The sequence below is a fragment of the Aptenodytes forsteri genome, unplaced genomic scaffold (assembly GCF_000699145.1).
Source record: "Aptenodytes forsteri isolate BGI_AS27 unplaced genomic scaffold, ASM69914v1 Scaffold40, whole genome shotgun sequence".
NCBI classification, from domain to species: domain Eukaryota; kingdom Metazoa; phylum Chordata; class Aves; order Sphenisciformes; family Spheniscidae; genus Aptenodytes; species Aptenodytes forsteri.
Genome location: NW_008796077.1, coordinates 1,620,038 through 1,640,627, shown reverse-complemented (window position 1 = coordinate 1,640,627; position 20,590 = coordinate 1,620,038). Strand labels below are relative to the sequence as shown.

The 20,590-nt window shown below is 44.6% G+C and overlaps 1 protein-coding gene across 1 annotated transcript in view; it reads left to right on the top strand.

Annotated features, from left to right (window-relative positions):
* Positions 1-20,590, top strand: part of HIVEP3 (human immunodeficiency virus type I enhancer binding protein 3) — a 146,054-nt gene that overhangs the window by 69,964 nt on the left and 55,500 nt on the right. The window contains exons 4-6 of the mRNA XM_009286653.2: positions 1,159-1,229; positions 6,649-12,311; positions 16,502-16,647. Of these exons, the coding sequence (XP_009284928.1) occupies positions 7,191-12,311; positions 16,502-16,647 (5,267 nt within the window). The 5' untranslated portion in view covers positions 1,159-1,229; positions 6,649-7,190. The remainder of the gene's footprint in view (positions 1-1,158; positions 1,230-6,648; positions 12,312-16,501; positions 16,648-20,590) is intronic.

Below are 20,590 nucleotides of genomic sequence, written 5' to 3'. Positions count from 1 at the left end.
TACGGGGGGTTCATCCTGCTCGCCGTCCCTGTCTTCCAGCTCAGGGGGCCGAGTACCCTGAGGATAACTGGTCTGCCTGTTAAAGACTGAGGCAAAGGTGGCATTGAGTACCTCAGCCTTTTCCTCATCCTTGGTGACAATGTTCCCCCCCGCATCCAATAAAGGATGGAGATTCTCCTTGGCTCTCTTTTTGTCATTCATCACAAAGCCTGAGAGACCTTAAACTGCTTATGAAAACCAGGGTTTCTGTGCAATCAGAATTGTGTTCTGGAGGTGCTTTAGTAAGCAATATGTGCTGCCAGCCTTTGTTCCTTCAGTGGTTCAGAAATGCTGTGACTATGTAGGAAAGGAAGAGAGAGGTGTTTAGTCCTGATTGTGTTATTCTCCGGTGGCAGGTTCAAACCCCTCTGCTGCAGAGTGGGTTGTACAGGTGCCACTGGACACAGGATTTGTGATGGGGACATCAACTTGGAGGAACCATACATTCTCCTGTGGAATTGCAATGCTTGTTGTCTGTGAAGGAAATGTCTTTTTCTTTGCATGTAAAGTATACTCAGAGCATGGTCCATACTCAGGGTCATTTTTTAAAGTAGATCTTCATTTGGAATGTTGCTTTCCTTTATCTAAACCTGACTCGTGCAGATCAATTCAGTCGTGTTAGGAGCTTTGTGGAAAGTAAGTATGGAGGAACTGAATGGCTTACTTAAAACTAAAGGTGGTCTAAATGCAAAACTCAGGACTAAGTACGAGCTTTGGAGGAAGGGCTGCAGCACCTGCATGCTGATCTGAATACTCAGTATCTGAGCAGACCTGAAATCCATGCCAGGGTGTGGAGCTTTTGTCTTGTCTGCACTGCTTCTGCCTGCGGCTGACACCAGCCAGGCTGTGGTTTCCCTTGCAGCCTTGTCCAGGAGGAGGAATACCCCATGGTGATGTGTTTTCTATGAGCGTGCACGTCACCGTCAGGGTAAACGTGCTGAAGGAGGTGAATGCAGTCACCAAGGGCTTCTCCAGCTGTTGGGACTGAGTTTGTGTACTGTTTTGGTTACCAAGCAATCCTCTCCATCAGGGCACCTGATGTAAGTCCTGTGTGCTCACTGCTGAGATGGCATTTTAATATACATGCATTACGATTCCAACGTGCTGTTTCTTTTACAGACTGAATTAAATCGTGGGCAAACAAAAGAGAGACACCGTCAAAATTACAGAATACCAAGTCCAAGTCCACTGTAAGTAATCTCTGTTTTTACCCTAGTGACTTATCCTGGATGTGTGCACTGCCCTTTGCAGTGGACTCAACCTGGGAACAGGACTTGCTTTTCTGTTTGTCTGGTTTACTTTGCTTTTTCTTCAATCTATTTGAGAAACTTTTGCCTGGTGAGTCCTCCCAGTGCTGCAGTAGCATTTATTACTCAGTCTAGTTACAAGAGGTAATGACAGGAGATCTACTACTGCTGCCCGCTGTTTGCGTTGTAAATCCCTCTTAGTCATAAATCACTTTGAATGTCTAAGGTGGCATCTGCCCTTTTTTTCAAGACCAGAGTTGGGATCAAGAATCAGAGTTGCAAAGACCACGATTCCAGGTAGCATGCGTTGTAAATCCCTCTTAGTCATAAATCACTTTGAATGTCTAAGGTGGCATCTGCCCTTTTTTTCAAGACCAGAGTTGGGATCAAGAATCAGAGTTGCAAAGACCACGATTTCCAGGTAGCAGAATGCCCTACCACCCTGTGCTTTGCCCATCACCTTATCTGCTTTTATAAAGTGTGGGTTTGCAGGTTTTTTGTAAGAACTGAGGAACATCATAAGCTACTGAAAAAAGGGATCTGGTTTCCCACAGATGTGTCTCTCCAGATTGATTAATCTGTAGATTAAAAAAGGGTAAATACTGAATGTGGCTTTTCTGTAGACAGGACATTTTAGTGCCTGCCAGTAAGAAGGGAGCTGTACCTGTCCCTCAGCGGAGCAGAAACAGGAACTTGTGCTTTGCCTAGTTCACTCACTTTCACAAAACTTGTAAGATTTTAAAATATATTTAACATATGTCAAATATGTTGGTCATTGGTTAAATTTTGTTAGAATTGGCTAAATGGCTTAAAAGTTATCATGAGGAATAAACAGGCGGATTTTCTAGTAGCACACCAGGCATTCTCACATAAGCCTGGCATCTTTAAAAACAGGCTAAAATTTGGTGTATAGAAGAAAATGCTGTTATGGTTGGAATAGTATAGAAAAGGCAGAGTTGTAATAGCTTCCCACTAATTACACTGGATCTCGATCTGGCTGGGACAGGACCAAACAGCGGAGAAAATCCTTCCATCTGCTTGAGTATTGCAAACAGCAGAGCTTTGCCACCAGCAGGGTTTTAAGGATCCACTGTAACGAGATGTTTCGGTGTCCCGGAAACAAAAGGCAAGCGACAGAAAGCCAAGCACTGCAGTTTTCCACATGTCACTTGAAAGGAATGAATTCTGAAGGCCAACCACAACGCAGAGAAAGGCCTTCAAATGTCTTTTCAGTGATGTTCCTATCTGGAGCTCAGGTGTCAGGTGCAGCCTGCAGCATTTGTCTTCCCGCTTGTGGGAGGACTCAATACCAAATCCAATGGTAAAGAGCTTGTTTGGGTGCATGGCTGCATATATGTGGTGATAGTCCCAGGTACAGAGGGACCAACCTAAGGCTTGACACTGGTTAGCTCTTCCTCAAACCCTTTGGGAGGATTGGGACAGACTGTATGCCTGGGCCTCTTTACAGGAATTCATTTCAGCTGTAATAAGGTAATTCGAAATACCAACAACTGTGACTTTCTAAAAGAGCATTTCTAAGCATTTTATCTCAGGCTTTAGGGTAAAATTCAGGTCCCATTAAAATCAGAAGGAATTTTGGCATTGATTTCTTTCATCAGGGTGGCAGTCTCTGTTTCTGTCATTGCGAATGAAACAGGCATTTCTGTTCATGTTCGCTCCATTGCATTTCAAGTAAAACCCTAAGAAATTATGTTTGAATAGAAATAATAGCTGGAATCCCCAGTTTTAGTGCCTGTACTTTGGATTTGGCCACAGACATGCAATGTTAGCAGCTGGAAACCATGTGCCCTAAAATCCATGTGACTTCTTTCTTAAAGATTTGCTGACGTTGTGCCAATGCCATGCACTGCCTTGCTGTGCGTTAGCTGCTGTTGTGCTGTTCTACAGAGAGTGCAGTGCAGAATACATGCTAAGTGAAAGTGATAAGCAAAAATAGTAGAGGCATAACACATGACGGAGAGAAGAAGCTACTCAGGTCATGAGGAGGAGGGGATGAAAGTAAAAGCAAAAGATGTGCCTTTTCTGAGAAGAAATGGGAGAACTGGGAAAGTGTAATGAATATTAAAAGGCTGAAGTCTGAAGATAGATTTTTGACTGAGGTAAAGAGAATAGAAACGGGAAGGAAAATGAGGAAGAACGGTTTTTCCCCCTCCCCGCATTAGTCCCATTGCATTTCCAGAAGCAGCCAGTAGGAAACTGTCTGTGTGCAGAGGAGCTCTGCGGAGGGCTGACCCGCGCCAGCCCCCTCGCCTCTGCCAGCTGGAGGGAAGCATCAGGCAAAAGAGAGAGCAGCGGGAACAAGATCTCTTACCTGATGTAATGCAGTGAGACGCTCCTTAGCTACTCTAGGTTGTATCTGAGCTGGGCAGAGCAGTGTTAGGCATCCACAACCAGCTTTTTGGAAGCTCTTATTCCCTTCCTCTACTATACGTCGAAGTTCACAGGGGAGAAACCCTCCTACAATTTTTAGCTGGGTGGACTTTGTTTTTTCTGCCACTTTAATTTGCATTGTTGAATTTTCCTTGGAGAGGTATTAATCTGGAGTAACTGCATCCAGCTAGGAGAATTATCTTTTGCTATTGCCATTCCAGGGGCCATTTCCAATAATGGAAAAAATATGTAGAAATTAGGCTGAATTGCCCCAGAATGGCTGTGCTCACTGCTGTAGGCAGCAGGTGTGCTTGTTTGTTGACCAATTCTTTAAATGTTAACTTTTGTGCAGAGTTCCTAACAAAATCAGCTGGGGCCCATGTGTTCATCAGAGGAGGCTGAGGATGGTCTGAACATTTGGGATGATATTGCATCATCTCAGGAAGCTTCCTCACAACCTTAATTATTATACACTTAGGAGTGGATATGGAGCCTATAGGAGAAAACACAGTATTGAAATGTTTTTCAGGCATTCTTGAATTGGCAGTTCTTAAATGTGAGTGCTTGAGCTTGTGGGAGGCAGTGTTCACTTTGCGCTTGCTGAAAAAGTCTCTGCTTAAATCCACTTCTACCAAGTTAATATGCTCTATGTGTCATGAGTGGGGCAAAGAACAGCATCTTCGGCAAAAATCAACATGATAAATCAGCTCCACAGCTGTCTTTGATCTTGAGTAAGTCCTGTGCTGTAAGTACAGTGCTCTAAGTCTAGCCCAAACCATGGTCGGTGTTAGTCAGCATCGAGGAGCCAGCACTCTAAAAAGGGGTTTCAAAATGTTATTAATTACTCCTTATAGCAATGAGCCCATAAACACGAGGCACCTTTCTTAGCAAGCTGGGGCAAGCGCAGGTGCTCTGCAGGCCCTGGGAAGATGCAAAGCTCATGCTGGAGGGGAGCAGAACCTATATTTGGGGAAAAGAAAGGTGAAGTTTAAGGATAGGATTGATTTACTGTACATTTACCTAAGATGTGGATGTCACAGCTGGCCAAGTAAGCCGCTAATTCAGTCAATAAGAGATGACATCTCAGGGCAATCAATCTCACTGAACTGAGACTGTACTGTGGGATGCATTGCCCCCATTGGGTCCCTCATTGGCACCTGCATCTCTCAGTGATAATATAGGGAGGTGTGTCTAAGGACTTGAACCCTGACTTTTGGCCATCTAAGGTTAGGTGAAATCAATCCTGTCCAAAAAATAGCAGTTTTTAACCACTTTTGTAAAGTCTAGTTGGTCATGATGTATCCTAGGGTGTTATCATATTTTTAGACTCTGCTAAATTAAACTGAGTTACCTTACACTCCATGTCTCTCTTTTCTCTTTGAATGTGGAGCACCCACAGGGTTGGTATAGGGATGAATAAGGAGTGGGTAATCCTCGGAGGACTTCATGTTAAACACAACCAACCTCTGCTGCTGGCTCTTCGCTGTTGCTCCTCTAGATGAAGTTGGGCCATTGTGCAACTAAAATCTCAGTCCCCTGTGCTTCCCTGTTTTGCTGGGTTTACATTTCAGCCCCATCCATACACCCTCCCCCTCCATGGGGCAGGATCAAAGCAGCAGGGCTTTGAGCAATTTCCCATAATTAAACCAACGCAATTCTATCATAGCAAGGCACTGCACCCTAAGGCAGATAATAGCTTCGTAAAGAAGGTCCATGTCTCTTTTCTCTTTGAATGTGGAGCACCCACAGGGTTGGTATAGGGATGAATAAGGAGTGGGTAATCCTCGGAGGACTTCATGTTAAACACAACCAACCTCTGCTGCTGGCTTTTCGCTGTTGCTCCTCTAGATGAAGTTGGGCCATTGTGCAGCTAAAATCTCAGTCCCCTGTGCTTCCCTGTTTTGCTGGGTTTACATTTCAGCCCCATCCATACACCCTCCCCCTCCATGGGGCAGGATCAAAGCAGCAGGGCTTTGAGCAATTTCCCATAATTAAACCAACGCAATTCTATCATAGCAAGGCACTGCACCCTAAGGCAGATAATAGCTTCGTAAAGAAGGAAGATATTTCTTTTCTCATTGTAAATTACATGTATCAATTTGCTTTACTTAAAAAGCAGCATCCCTATTATCCTTAGGAATACCTCACCCATTTTCTATTTCATCTCTTGGCGATGCTGTCTTATTTCAGTGGAATCAGAGTATTTCCTCCCCGAGTGTCTCATCAATAGCTGTATTTGCTGACAAGGGTGGTAGGTTTAATAGAGCCTCCGTTCAAATTCATTGTAAGAAGGGGGTTCCCCTTTATAGACAGCCAATTACGACATCCCGCCTGTATGAAAAATGTGCATGCTAAAGAAGTCGGATTTGCACCATTGTTTGGTAGCAAAAGGCAGGAAATTAAAGAGGCAACATTTCAGCAGAAGAGTGTGTGTGCTTTCTCTTTACCTGCTATCGTTGTAAAAGACACTGAAGATTGTTGGAAGCTTAAGAGCGGATTTTATGCAGAAAAGATTTGCTTTTTATTTGTCAGTGAATGTATGTGCTACATTAAGCAGTGCTTTGTATTTAGTCAGCTTTACTGTGTAATCTGTTTGGAAGAGAAATATAATTATAAAAATTGTAAAACCATAAATGTTTGCAGGAGATTAGAAGGAATTCAAGTTTGAAACCATTTTAATACGTTTTTCAAAACTGTGTTTCAAGTTACTGTCTTTGGTTACTGCTACAGAGCCAGGTTATGCGTGCATTAAACTGAGCATGAGTCCCTGAGGTTTGACTTAGTACAATTTATGTTTAGATTACCATTAAAAGTAATGTCTCATGAATGGTAGACATTCAATCAGTTATTCTGAATTTCTTTTGTGCAAAATATTTACTGTCATCCTCTGTAAAAGTAGCAGCATTTAATTACTTAAATACAAATACTGAAGTAATTTTTTCTGTGTGTTTTCTTTTGGATGTAATTACAGAAATGTGGGAAATACTTTTCCAAGTCTTTTGAACTCAAAAGTGGAACAGAAGGAAGACACAGGGGGACATACACCGTTCAGTGTTATTTTCCTTGCACAGGAAAAAAAGGTCATTATGAGATGAGCACTAAAGTCTCAAGTTTTCAAAGGTTTGCATAACAAACAAGAGACACATTGTGGGTTGCATCTTGACTTTGAAGGCTTGCCACTGTCAACTGAAATAAAATGGCAAGGTTTAAAGCCTTAACCAAGTTCACAAGGAAAATATTTGGACTAAAAGTTTTGGAAAGTTTTCTCTCTTTGAAGTAGTTTGTCATGTGTTACCAATGTGAACTTTATTGACCTTGAAACATTTTTTTTTTGAATCAAATAGCAACTAGTGACACTTTAGTAAAATCTTAAATCAACAACCATCTCCTGGCGGCTCCAGCTTCATAGCAAATGCAGGCAAAACAGGGAATCTACAGAAGAGACCTTTATTATTCGTAAATGAAGCCTGCCAAAACCTTCCCGAAATAGCATTCAAAGACCCTTTTAAGGTCATGGATCCTGAACAAAGCCAGAAGAGCACAAAAAAGTCTGAGGAAAGTCCAAGAAAGAGGCTTCCCAAAGGAGAGGCTTTCCAAGCCAGTATTTCATCCGCAGCTACGTACCAGGGCAGCTCTGCTTCTTCACAAGGAACCCCTCTCCGAGATATCATATCGCAGCAGCACTTTTCTGGTTCTTTGCTGATTCCAAGAGAGGAGTCTCAGGAGAAGACTGGACATCAGAAGCAACCTAAGCCTTCCTCTTCTGAACATCCTCCCCACGTTTCGCAGCTTCAGCAGCACGCACTGTCACCAGCATTTATGTCTCCTGGGAAACCAGAGCATGTCCTTGAAGGTCCCACATGGCAGCTAGTTGATCCAGTAAGACCAGGTCCCTCTGGCTCCTTTTCATCACCCGGGCTTCATTCTCACCACGGCCAGCTCTTACCTTCCCATTCACCAATCATTCCTGGAGAGGACATGCCGTCCGTTCAAAAGGTCTATATCCCTCGCCCTTCGCAGGTTCCCTTAAAACAAGCTGAGGAAGTGCACAAGAAGGAAAAGAAACCTCAGAAGCCAGGCAAATATATTTGCCAGTACTGCAGCAGGCCTTGTGCGAAGCCAAGTGTGCTCCAAAAACATATCAGGTCACACACGGGTGAGAGGCCATACCCTTGCATTCCATGTGGCTTTTCTTTTAAGACTAAGAGCAATTTGTATAAACATAGGAAATCTCATGCTCATCGAATAAAAGCTGGGCTGGCCTCAGGGATCGGAGCGGAGATGTATCCATCGAGCTTGGAAATGGAAAGGATTGGCGGGGAGGACTTCGAAGAGCCAACAGAAGGAGAAAGCACAGATTCGGAGGAGGAAACGGGTGCGATGTCGGGCCATTCGGTAGAGCTCTCACCCAGGCAGAAGCACACCCTGTTGTCCAGTAGTTTGCTGAGTGGAGGGAGCCAAGGATCCAGCCACGACCGGTGTTCATTGTCTCATTCCAGTATGTCTCAGTCTCTTGAGGACAGCACCCAGTTTGTGGAGCCATCGTCAGACCATGCTCTGAGCCATAAATCTGAAGATACCCATACTATAAAGCAGAAGCTTGCACTCCGCTTAAGCGAACGGAAGAAGGTCATAGATGAACAAGCTTTCCTGAGCCCCGGGAGCAAAGGGAGTACCGAGTCAGGCTACTTCTCAAGATCAGAAAGTGCAGAGCAGCAGATCAGCCCACCAAATACTAATGCAAAATCTTATGCAGAAATTATTTTTGGGAAATGTGGTAGAATTGGGCAAAGGACTGCAGCATTAGCTGCAAACACAACCCAGGGGTTTCCACACCTGTCTACCGAAGAGAAACCTAGTATGGTACCGTTATCTGTGCCTAGAACACAGGTTATTGAACACATCACTAAGCTAATTACAATTAATGAAGCTGTTGTAGATACCAGTGAAATAGATAGTGTTAAGCCTAGAAGAAGCTCTTTATCTAGACGTAGCAGCATTGAATCTCCAAAGTCTGGTGTATATAGAGAACCGTTTCAGTTTGATATCAAGTCTGGTTCCAGTAGCCAGTTGGATGCATCGAAAGTGTTGACATCCCACGGTGAAAAAATTAAGCCCGAACAATCATTGTTGTCACTTCAGCAATCCCACAGTGCCACAGAGACAGTGCCTCTCCTAAGAAGCCACTCAATGCCTTCTGCTGCATGCACTATAAGCTCCCCACATACCTTTAGAGGTAGCTATTCATTTGATGATCACATCATGGAGCCTGAAGTCTTAAGCCGCAGTCAAGCGTTTTCTTCCCATCCTCGAATGCTAAAACGACAACCAGCTATTGAGCTACCTTTGGGAGTAGAATACGTCTCGGAGGAGGTTAGCTCTGTGAACAAAGAAACTGTTTCCAAACCTCCCGAGGAGCCTGAAACCAAGGAAAGCGATCTTACCAAAAAGTCAAGGAAGGGTCCGAAAGTCAAAGGGTTCATGTACGAGTGTAACATATGTGGTGCTCGGTATAAGAAAAGGGACAATTATGAAGCTCATAAGAAATACTACTGTTCAGAACTTCAGGTCTCAAAGCCTCGCTCTTCCACTTCCCATACCTCTTCAGAGACTGAGAAAAGTGTTGCAGATCCTGACACGTGGCCCCAGATGATGCATTACAAGCTAGGGAGCAGTTTGGAGCTCACCCCACTCCGAAAAAGACGAAAGGAAAAGAGTCTTGGTGATGATGAGGAGCCTCCAGCTTTCGAGCTGTCTGACACTTCCTCCTCCAGTACTGGGCCAGGGACTCAGTTTGCAAACCCGGCATCATCTGATGTCGCTTTAAACCTAACCCGTGAATCCATTAAGTCACCAGCAGATCCGGGTAAATCCGCACCTTCTGATGTCAGTGCCAGCTTTCATTCCAGGAATACCAAACCGGCTTCAAGTGTGGAGGGCAAAGAGAGAAGAACAACCTCAAAGGAGATCTCCGTCATCCAGCATACAAGCTCCTTTGAGAAGTCTGACTCTATCGAGCAGGCGAGCAGCTTGGAAGGAGAAGAGAAACCCTTGTCCCAGTACTCGTCTCAGCCAACACCCCAGCACAGCCGACCGCCTCACTCCCTGCAGCCCAAGCTGGTACGCCAGCCCAACATCCAGGTTCCAGAGATTCTGGTCACAGAAGAGCCTGACAGACCAGAAACGGAGCCAGAGCCTCCTCCGAAAGAGCCAGAGAAAACGGAGGAATTTCAGTGGCCACAGAGGAGCCAGACCCTTTCTCAGCTCCCTGCAGAGAAACTCCCACCAAAAAAGAAGAGGCTGCGGCTGGCAGAAATGGCTCAGTCCTCCGGAGAGTCCAGTTTTGAATCAGTCTCTCTCACCCGAAGCCCAAGTCAGGAAAGCAGCATATCCCACAGCTCCAGCCACTCTGTGTCGTTTGATCGTGAAGATCACAGCAAGTTGGAGTCAACCAGCCAGCCCTCTGAATCCCACCCAAAGCCTCCTGGCATTGGCTCACATATGTTGATGGTACCAAGCCACCATCATCATTCCAGGGAAATGCGGAGATCTGCTTCTGAGCAGACACCGAATGTGTCACATCCTTCCCAGATGTCAGAGACGCGCAGTAAATCATTTGACTACGGGAGCCTGTCGTCCACTCCTGCCTCAACCCCCGGCCCCTCAGCCTCCTCTGCTCCACAGGAGAGAAGGAAATGCTTTCTAGTTAGGCAAGCATCCCTCACTAGACAACCAGAACATGAGCCAGACTCGGCCCCAACAGGCCGGCCAGAGACAGAAGATCCAATTCCTTCTTCAAGTAAATCTCCTTCGACAAGTTTGCCCCATCAGCCAACATCTTCATCCCCTTTGCCCTCTCATGGTACTTACCCAAGTGAAAAGAGTCAGCCAAAAGACAGCCCTCAGCCAGCATATACCCAGCCATACACAGAAGCTCTGCAAGTGTTTCATCATCCTATACCACAGCTAACGCTGCATGAAAAGCAGTTCATGTCCCCACAAGTTTCTGTCTTTCCCTACCAGCATCTCCTGCCGCAGCCAGGGCAGTCTGCAGAGCTCTTCGCCGCACACACTATGTCTGACATCCTCTCTGCTCAGTTCACCATGCCTCAGATTCCTCCTTCCATATTTCAGACCCCACCACTGCCTCTCCCACAAACGCTCATCCACCCGGGCCCGCTTCATATTGCTCCTCCCTTAATGTCTCACCCTGCTGAGGTGCCATTCAGGCAGCATCCTTCATTCCTGCCGGTGCATTATCCTGGCTCCTCACCAATCCCTTCGGCCTTTTTTCTGCCTCTTCAGTCTCAGTTTGCTCTCCAGTTGCCAGGTGAAGCTGGTGGACATTTGCCACAGATCAAATCCAGTTTATTCCCAGCAGCAGGAACCTCCAGTCTTTCCCCATGCACGGAGTATGGCTCAGACAGTAGGTTGCATCCTTTGACCTGCACAACAAGTCCTTCAGTGTCCATATCTGCATCTCAGCTCGTTGTTCCTACGCGGTCAGACCCAATGGTGTCACTTGTTGTCCCCGTTCGCATACAGACAAACATGCCGTCCTATGGGAGTGCGATGTACACAACACTTTCCCAGATTCTGGTCACTCAATCCCAGTGCAGTTCCTCTTCTATCGTTCTCCCAAAATTTGATGATTGCCAACCCAAGGGTACCCTGGTCTGTAGTGCCGATGTTCATGGACTAGGCTTCGATCTGGCACAGATGATCACAGAGGATCAAAGAAGTATTTTCCAGAGCCCGTATCTGAGAGTGCCCTTACCCTTACCAGAACGAAAAAGCTATATGCCACTCACCTCCCCATCAGACAGCATCCTTGGACTGGAAGGAGGCCCATCAACAGTCGGTGGAAGCAAAAGGATGCTCTCTCCAGCTGGTAGTTTGGAGCTGACAATGGAAACACAACAGCAGAAGAGAGTGAAAGAGGAGGAAGTGTCTGAAGCAGAAGAGAAGTTGGAAGTGGTGAAGCCACCCAGTGCAATAGAAGAAGGGAAAAAGCAGGATAAATCTCACTTTCTTGCAGAAAGCCAAGGCAGGGTCGAGGTTGAAACACCACCTAGTTTGTCCTTGGAGCAGTCGGAGCCAAAGGAAATCCCCAGTACTTTACAGCAAGCTGTGTCCCATTCAGGTTCCCCAAGTTTTGCAGCACTGGAAGAGTATAAGCAGCCAGCTGGCAAGCAGTTCCTCAGCAAGGCACCTTTGCAACCCGTGAAGAAAGAAGACTCCAAAGAACTGGTGGAGCAGTCTCCACCAAACCCTCCAAGCCCTGCACCTCTGTCTGAGGTCACTCACAGTGCAATGAAGTCTCGAGAAGGTACAGATACAAAGAAGGTACTTCAGTTCCCCAGTCTCCACACAACCACTAATGTCAGTTGGTGCTATTTAAACTACATAAAGCCAAATCATATCCAGCAAGCTGATCGACGGTCTTCAGTGTATGCCAGCTGGTGTATTAGCTTGTATAATCCTAACCTTCCGGGTATATCCACTAAAGCAGCCCTGTCCCTCCTGAGGTCCAAGCAGAAGGTGAGCAAGGAAACCTACACCATGGCTACTGCTCCACGTCCAGAGGCAGGCAGGCTTGTCCCGTCCAGCTCCAGGAAGCCAAAAATGACAGAGGTAATGCAATCCTATATATTTCTCCTCATCCATTTGGATACATGGGAAGAGGGGGACAAGGGACGGGGAATTGCTATTCTTAGTTTAATAGGAGTTTATTCATCCCTCTCTCAGTTTGGTAAGCAGTTGTTCTCAGTGAAACTTTTAGAATGAAGAAGCTAAAACCCACTGTAATAAAAAAAAAAAAAAAGGCAAGCCTGCTGCAAGGCAGTGTGCCATATTTCTTTTCTCCAGTTTCTACTTGCCTTGTAATCAAAAGAGCATGTAGGAATCACCACCGCGCCATGAACTGCCACTGCTCAAGCACAAAGGATTAGACTTGATTTGCATTTGTCTTGATATTTCAAATAGCTTTACAACTTTTTTTTTTTTTAATAAATGCTGTTATAATTCCCTACATTTTGCATGTAATAAATGAAAAAGGATTACCTTGGGGAAATGGGATTCTGTCTGGTTGTGCATCTACTGATCTTACGTTAATGAACATGGAGAGGCATGCTTAAAAGTATTTAAAAATATTAAAGGGAGATTTGCAAGTGTATTTAGGCCCCCAAAGAAGCGTAAAGGCACGCAGTGACATTTCTAAAAGTGCCTCAGTAGGTTAGACATGGAGTCTTGTTAAAACACCCGTGTCATTTAGTCCATTTAGTTAATGTCCTTAGCTGTCTACCTCCTTTTCCAGGTATCTAACGATATTTTATACCGGACTTTAGAGTTAAGGGGAGCAAGGCAAACGGCTTCACAGGGGCAGAGCTCACCAGAGGCATTGCCCATATGGGCACAGAAGTCTTTAAGACACTTCTGGTAACTGCCTAGTGGTTTGTATCTCATTTTGAGGCCAGACTTTTCCCCTCTTGGTTAATGCTGAACCATACAGATTCCTTTAATCCAGATCATGTTCATGTAGATTAGCAAACAGAATTGCTCTGAAGATTTTGCAATTTGATATTCATCTCAAGTCAATTTATATTGATGGATTATTCATTTTATTTCTGTATCATGAAATGAACTCTGAATATTAAATTTATCATAATCGCTGCTGCAGCTGCTGCTTATAAATATGTCTTAAAATACACAGTAGAGTCACTTTGATTCAATAAATCTTTATTTCTATTCAGCATTTCCATCATTCTTCTGCAGAAATCCAAAAGCCGGAATTTCTAGGGACGTAGAGGCAGACAATTACCTGTGCAGTGCAATAACCACACTAATGCTTGATATTTATGCACTCTTTTTCAAAGGATTTTATCTGAATGGTGTTGTACCATCCTTGACTTCATTCTCTAATAGAAGTGCCTGTGCTCCTCTGAGCTTTGCTCTTTGACGTGGTGCTAAAATGCACACCAAGTGTGTGTTTCAGAAATACGAGACCCTCATACCCTGAAGTTAAAGGTTAAGCTCTAGACAGGAATGGTTCAGCCCTTAGTCATCAAAATACATATTTCACTGCATGCATTTGCTCAAAAGACTCAAAAACCTTTTAGACAAAACCTTATAAGCTGACTGGTAGTGAAAGTTAAGGTTTTCATGGTACAATTTGCAAAAGTAAGAGTTTGTCCTGCCAAATTCACCTAGAAATTGGTGTAGCCTAAATCTAATATTAATACCTGCTGCTTAAAGGAGTGGGGTTTGCAGAAATTATGTTAATTTCAATGGCGATAAATTGACCTTATGCCAAGCAGAGAAATAATTTTTGATTAGGTGATCAGTGGGAGTGAAATCCTCAGTTTAGTTTTTAAAATACGTATGACTGGCACAGATTAGGAAGTAGCATTGCTGGTTACTCAGGAAGATGCGATTAACAGGAGCTGCGTAGCAGTAGCATCAATCAAAGGTTGAAAGTTCAGCCTTCAGTTAACTCTGCTCTAGCTATTTCCCTTAAATATTTTCTTCTTTGTCTAACTCTAAGTTGTCAGTCAACACAACAGAAAATGTAAAACAGCTCTAATATTTTGTACAATTATGCATGCAGCAAGCTACCAGCAAGCAGTAGTACTGTATATACTGTCTACGTACTTGGCTTGGTTTTTAAATTACCAGTGGGATTTACTGAGCAGATCAATTCTGAAGTGACTGTAGGCTCCAGCGTGCATGTAGGGATGGCTAATTACACTGTATCGGGCTTGCAAATTTTGTAAATTAAACGAGATTGTAAAAGGGGATAGTAGTGACTGTATGATTTTGGCTCTCTCTGGTGCCTTTCATCTGTCTATGTTTTGTGCTTTTAAAAGTTGCAATAAATAAACCTCATGCTACATCTAGAAAGTCAATTGTTTTGTATTCCTCAGTAAATAAGGAACTGAACTGGGAAGGTTATCACTAGCGTTGTTACGAACGTGTAGCTCATATCAGGAGGTGAAGTCATAACGGCCAAGGTTTAATTTTTGAAGGTGCTCAGTGTGTCTCCTGCCACTGATTTCCTCTGAGCACAGATGTCTCCATGCCCAGAGACACCAGCTTGAGACTGTTTCTGCTGTTAAATTGTTAAACAGTTTCCTGGCACAGTTCTGTCCTGGGCTGATATCCCTCTCCCAAGCAATTCCTGGGCACATTTAGGGAGATAGGACAGGGACCATTCCCAGGAGGCACCTAGGAAGGGTATCCTGGGCACATTTAGGGAGATAGGACAGGACAGGGACCATTCCCAGCAGGCATCTAGGAAGGGTTTGTGGGTCTGATGGTGTGGACATGGACTAATCTGTGTGAGCTGGCCCTGAGGGCAGAGAGCAGTCCCAGGTACATTTAATGCTCTAAGCTGAGCTCCTGAAATTACTGGGCAAATTTGAAATATTTGACCTCAGTTTTGCAAAGCTACTTTTTAGTGAGTCCGTCCCTCCTCCTGCAGCAAATCTGATGGTCATACCAGCAGCACGCTGCTGTGGAGGCTGGGTTACATCCCACTGAATTTTGCATGTTTCAGTTAGAGCTAGTCGCTCTTGGCTTCCCATATAACCATGGGAGACAAAGAGGCACCTCTTGGGTGATTCATTCCCCCCCTTAAGATAAGTGTCTAAGGTAGGGCAGATGAATCACCCTTGAGAGCTGCCACTCTTTCCAGGAACTGTAAAGAGTCAAGGGTGACCAGCTCTGCTTTAGACTTCTGCCAGTTCGTTGGCTACGTTCAGGCCAAAATCCCTCTAATAACCCTGGTCTCTCAAATGCCTTTAGTCTTTTCCCATAAATTATATATAAAGTGAGGATATGGGTAATTCAACTGAACTTCAGATATTCTTGCAGTTGTGTAAAAAGTAACCTGGGTGAAAGGCAATCTGCTTTCCTCTTTCAGAGCTTTGGAGACCCCTGTTATTTGTACTGTTAGGTTGCAGGGGGGCAACACCCCAATATTTCATTCCAGGTGTGGGGAGCTCCCCTTACATCGTACAGAGCTAGAGAGGCAGCTCTAATGTTTAAGTCCATATACTATAACAAATAACATTAAACATGCTAGATGAGATGTCAGTGCATGACTTAAACCTGGGTCTAAATAAGGGGTGGCGAGTTTAACAGTGAAAAAGCAAATTTCACCTTGGGAACATCTGGGGAGGTTGAGGATTATTTTCTCCCGTTGGTTTTGTGGCTTTCTCTGTACTGCGCCCTTGGCAACATGGTTTCAGTGAAAGGAAATCACCCGAGAGCTTTGACTGTCAAGTGATTTATATCAAGTTTAAATAGCTAAATTCCAAATTTGTGTGAATGTGTGTGTATGTGGGGGAACCCCAAAGGTTGAGGTTAAATATATGAATTCTACAGATGCCTCCTCTCTAGACCTTTGTACATGTATGTATTAGAGATATACATATATTAGAGATATATATTACCCAAGGACAGAGCAGTGGAATTTGGAACAGAGACCCATGGCTCCACCACATGCTCAGAGTGACCCCAGCCAAGACACTTCTCTTATGCCTCAGTTTTCCAGTTGGCAAGAGCTGGATGATATTGAGCCACCATATGCAGGGGGTGATTTAAAAACTTGTAAGCAGTCACTGTAAATACATCATAACCAGCAGGACTCAAAATCCAGAAGCAGAGGCCCTGTTTGTTAAGAGGATGTCCTAATTACTGCACTTAGCTGTCAGGAGCAGCGTGTGTGGTAGGTTGCTGGCTCTTTCTGAGGCTGTTTGGTCTGTGTCTGTCTTAGCGTGATTTTGTATGTAATCAATGATTGTTTTGCTCTTTTGGGGAGATAGGTTCATTTGCCTTCGCTCCTTTCTAATGAAGGTCGAAAAGATGTAACTAGAGCTGAGAAGGAAGAGGATAAAAGAGGAAAATCAGAAGAAGAGGCTCTTGTAACCAAAAGAGGGGAGCCGGTCAGGATCAAGATCTTTGAAGGAGGGTAAGTGTCTCATTTTATTTCTCTCTCTGTGTCACATTGTATAGGAATTACTGATAACAATGATGGCAAGTCAGTGAAGGTGCCACATGGAGGTGAGCAGGAGAAGGCCAGATATAGTTGGATTTCAGCTTACTTTCCACAGCCACTCTAAAAACCTGGCCCTTGAGATCAGTAGATACTCCGGACTGCATTAATTTTCTATTTTTGAGTTGTCTTCAAGTTAGCAAGCACCTCTATCTCTTTTCTGAGCACGTTGTTGAGCAGAGATGACTGAAGAGCACAAACACGTCCTGTAGCTGTCTCTGATGTGATGGGGTGTACTCTATATCTTCTAAACCTTTCCAGAGCCTTCTCCTGAAAATGATGTTCCCCCGACCTTACAATGGTTGTTACCATTATAAGGAGGATCTTTTCTGATGCCTGGGTTTTGGGTGGGGGAGAAAAGAACGATTCTATCTATATGATTTTAATCCCACCCAACCAAAGTAGCTCAAACCAGAATGGATGCAAGATCTAAATTTGGTGTATATCTTAATTCTTGGCTCCAGGTAATTCAGAGTACTCTTCAGTAATTCAGCACTGGTCTAATACTACTGCTTATCTTTTCAAAAATAAAAAAAAAAATCAGCTAATAAGTAGCACGTCTGTGGGATACAATTAAAGTTCATACTTCAAGATCATCCTTCCTGTGTGTTGCAGAGGGGGCCAAAGAGATGTAAGAAATACCTAGCAGGATTCATCAGTTCTGCTCTTGCTATTGGGTGGTCTTGGTTTTTGTGTGTTAGAAAAAGGCTTTAATTAGTCAGTGGTTGTGGTTTTCTGCTGTTACCGGTTAAGTTTGCTTTTATTTTAAAGTATTTCATTAGCAGATGATCAAACTAGCTAACCAAAAAGAGTAAAATAGTGCTTTTGGAAAGGAAACGTGCTTGTTTGTTCAGGACCACTCACCTCTCACCCAGATGTAGGCATTATGAGCCCAGCTCAGGTTTAGATATGTGTGGGTAGTGACTGGTGAATGCAGAGAGCTGAAGTAGTGGCAACCTGTAATGGTTATGACCTGAAGTGATTTAGGGAGGGAGTCAGGGAATGGCAAGAAAGCAACAGACTGAGAAATACAATGGGTTCAGTATGTTGCCATCACCCTCCTGTAGCAGATAGGACCCATGGGACTAACTGAGCGCCGGGTTTTATTGCCTTGAAGCCCACGAGAAGCCTCCATTCCCCTCAACTGGGTTGTCCCGGAGCTGCGGCCGTTTCAGAGGGACGCTTGGACTCCTTCCTAGACATGATTAAAGATGCTCAGTGTTATCATGAATGAAAATCACCCTGCCCCTCGCAGAGCAGCTCCGTGAAGGTTTTTCTGGGGAGAGATGCGGGGGTGCTCAGCGCCGGCTGCTCTCCGACTGCCCCCACCGAAACGAGCCGCATCTCCACGTCCCTGTGCTCACGCGGGGAGGCTGTCTGCGTCCCTGAGCCCAGCACAACGGATGTGGAGTCACATTTTCTAAACGACAGACACAAAATAAAGCAACTTTTCCAACATGCTCTGGGTAAGCCAGCATCAGGGAACGTATTAGTCATCCTGAACGTATGCTATGTTTTATTTTAAAGTTCCTGTAGCACTGACTTAAGGCAGCCGTCCTTCTGGATGTGAGACAGAATGTAGTAGCTGTTTAATGCCAAGCACAGGCACTAACATAACACACCAGGTCACAGAAATAAATTTTATATCTAAATTACATGGCATAGGCACTGCTAAGAGGTCAGACAGGACAGGCTGTTTTAATAGACCTGGTGGTCTGTGCCTAGTTCCCGCAAGGTTTCTGATGTTGAATTGTTCAGCCTCAGCAGCTTGTGTCTGCGAGGATATTTTCTTGCAGTGAAGGAACAAGCCTGCAGATGAATCTGCAGGGTGCCTAGTGCTTTGTGCAAGACACTAAACGGATCAGACCCCTTTCCTGGCCATCTCTTGAAAATATTTTACAAAAAGTGCATCCATTCTCAAAAAGTTACCTCACCGTATTTTTTTTTTCCCCCATAAAAATTTCATCCTTGTCTCATTTTTCCCCTTATTTATTGGTTTCACATGGTCTGCTGCTGGCTAGACCCATCCTTCCAGTGGGATGCAGTTGGTTTCAAATCTTTTGGAGCCATCCCATGCTTTGTTGCCCCAACCAAGGAGGGAGATTATAAAGAAATTCCAGTGTTCCCACAAAAGGTGAACTTGCTGCAGCTCTTTTAGCTCCTTCTTCCCGTCAGTTTTTATTTCTTTAGAGCTCTTGCCTTTCTCACTGCCATTTTCAACACTTGCTTTTCCCTCTGTACAGTCTTCTGGCTTCCCCAATCCCATAACTGCCTTTCCCCCTTTGCTATACTGCTTATAGCACTGCCAGGACCAGCTCTGCTACTTTCCCTGCTGCTGTCCAGCCTGCTGGCTAGAATCATATTTCTTGGCTTTCAGAGAAGACCAGAAAAGCCAGATTTCACACTTTCATCATACCCACTGCCCATTTTTAAGGAACAAACCAATGAACTTGCCAGAGGCTCTCAGAGCATGTGGGGCAGCTTGGCTTCCCTTGCAAAGTCTCTCTCATTTGAAGATGTCTCCTCTTTAGCTATGAAAGTGGATGGTTGCTTTGCTTGTGTTTACCCACTGGGAAGTGTTTTGGAAAGAGCAGCTTGCAGATTCCTTGAGCCTTGAGGTACATTCATACCTGGGTTTAGGATCAAGGCTCAGTAATGCCATGCATGGGGTGTGCTCGGGCTCAGTTTCTTCCCTCATCACTCTTTCCACGAAGGATGTCAGTCGGCCCCTGTGCTGTCATCTCAGGATGTGGAGTAGTGGCCACTGGGGCTGTCAAGAGGACCTGGGTGGTAGAGTAACTCAACTCCCGTTGAGTTACCTAGCCATTTCAGCATCTACCTCCCTTGGCCTCCTGTGAAGAAGAGGATCTGTAGTCCCTTTGTATTGTGTCTCTGGTTTCTTGGGGACCACAGGAGGGACGTGTGTGGTTCTGCCTTGACTTTTCCACAGTTTACTGTAGATGGGATCCACAGAGTTTTCTGTTGGGCTTCTGTTTAAAGACCAAGCTCCTCTTAGAGAGCAAGTCTAAGATCACTCCATATGTCATTTCAGCAGTGGCTTTTACTTGCAGTCCTCAAATTTCATAAGACTGAATATACCTCCATTGCAACCAGTGTTCACCCCCTGCCCCACAAGGACACCCCATGGACTTGACTGCAAAGGAGGTGGGAGTCGTTTAACATCCCATGCACAGGCTGGATGCTGCACAGTCTCGTTAGGTTGTGTTTGGGAGAGCCATACCATTAAGCAGCCAGGTCAATGTTTGTACTCCTGAAGCAGCTAATAAAAATATCCATTGGACTTGTCCTGCGGGATGTTGTGGTGGTTTTGAGCAGTGAAAATGATCTTTGAAGGTCAAGCTGGCCAGCACTGCTTCAGAAGAAGTGCCGTGATTCCTTGGTGGCTCTGTGTCACCTTCATCAATCCACTCTGGTACTTTGGAGGCACCGGGCCCATTCTGAAATCTTACATCATGAAACTGTAGATTGGTATCGACCTGATTTGAGAGTGAGGTCTGTGATGGTATCATGGTCTTGTCAGGGAAATGTTGCCTGTTTACTGTGCATTAGCATTACCATGATGAAATCTGATAGTGGTGGGGTAGTTACAGTCAATATATGTTCTTCTATTTCATAGCCAAACTCCCTGTGCTTTTATGGGGCCCATCAGTTGGCTTATTGCACTAGTTGATTGCAACTAGTAGGGAAAGCAATACCAAGATATAGAAGGCTAAAGACCACTAACCTTAACTGACATCCCCAAACCAGTGTCGTGTAAAATAAAAACTACATCAAAAGGAAGGCTCTCTTTGGAAAACTGTTCTGTTTTTTTCCGTCTTTAGGGAAAAAAACCTTATGG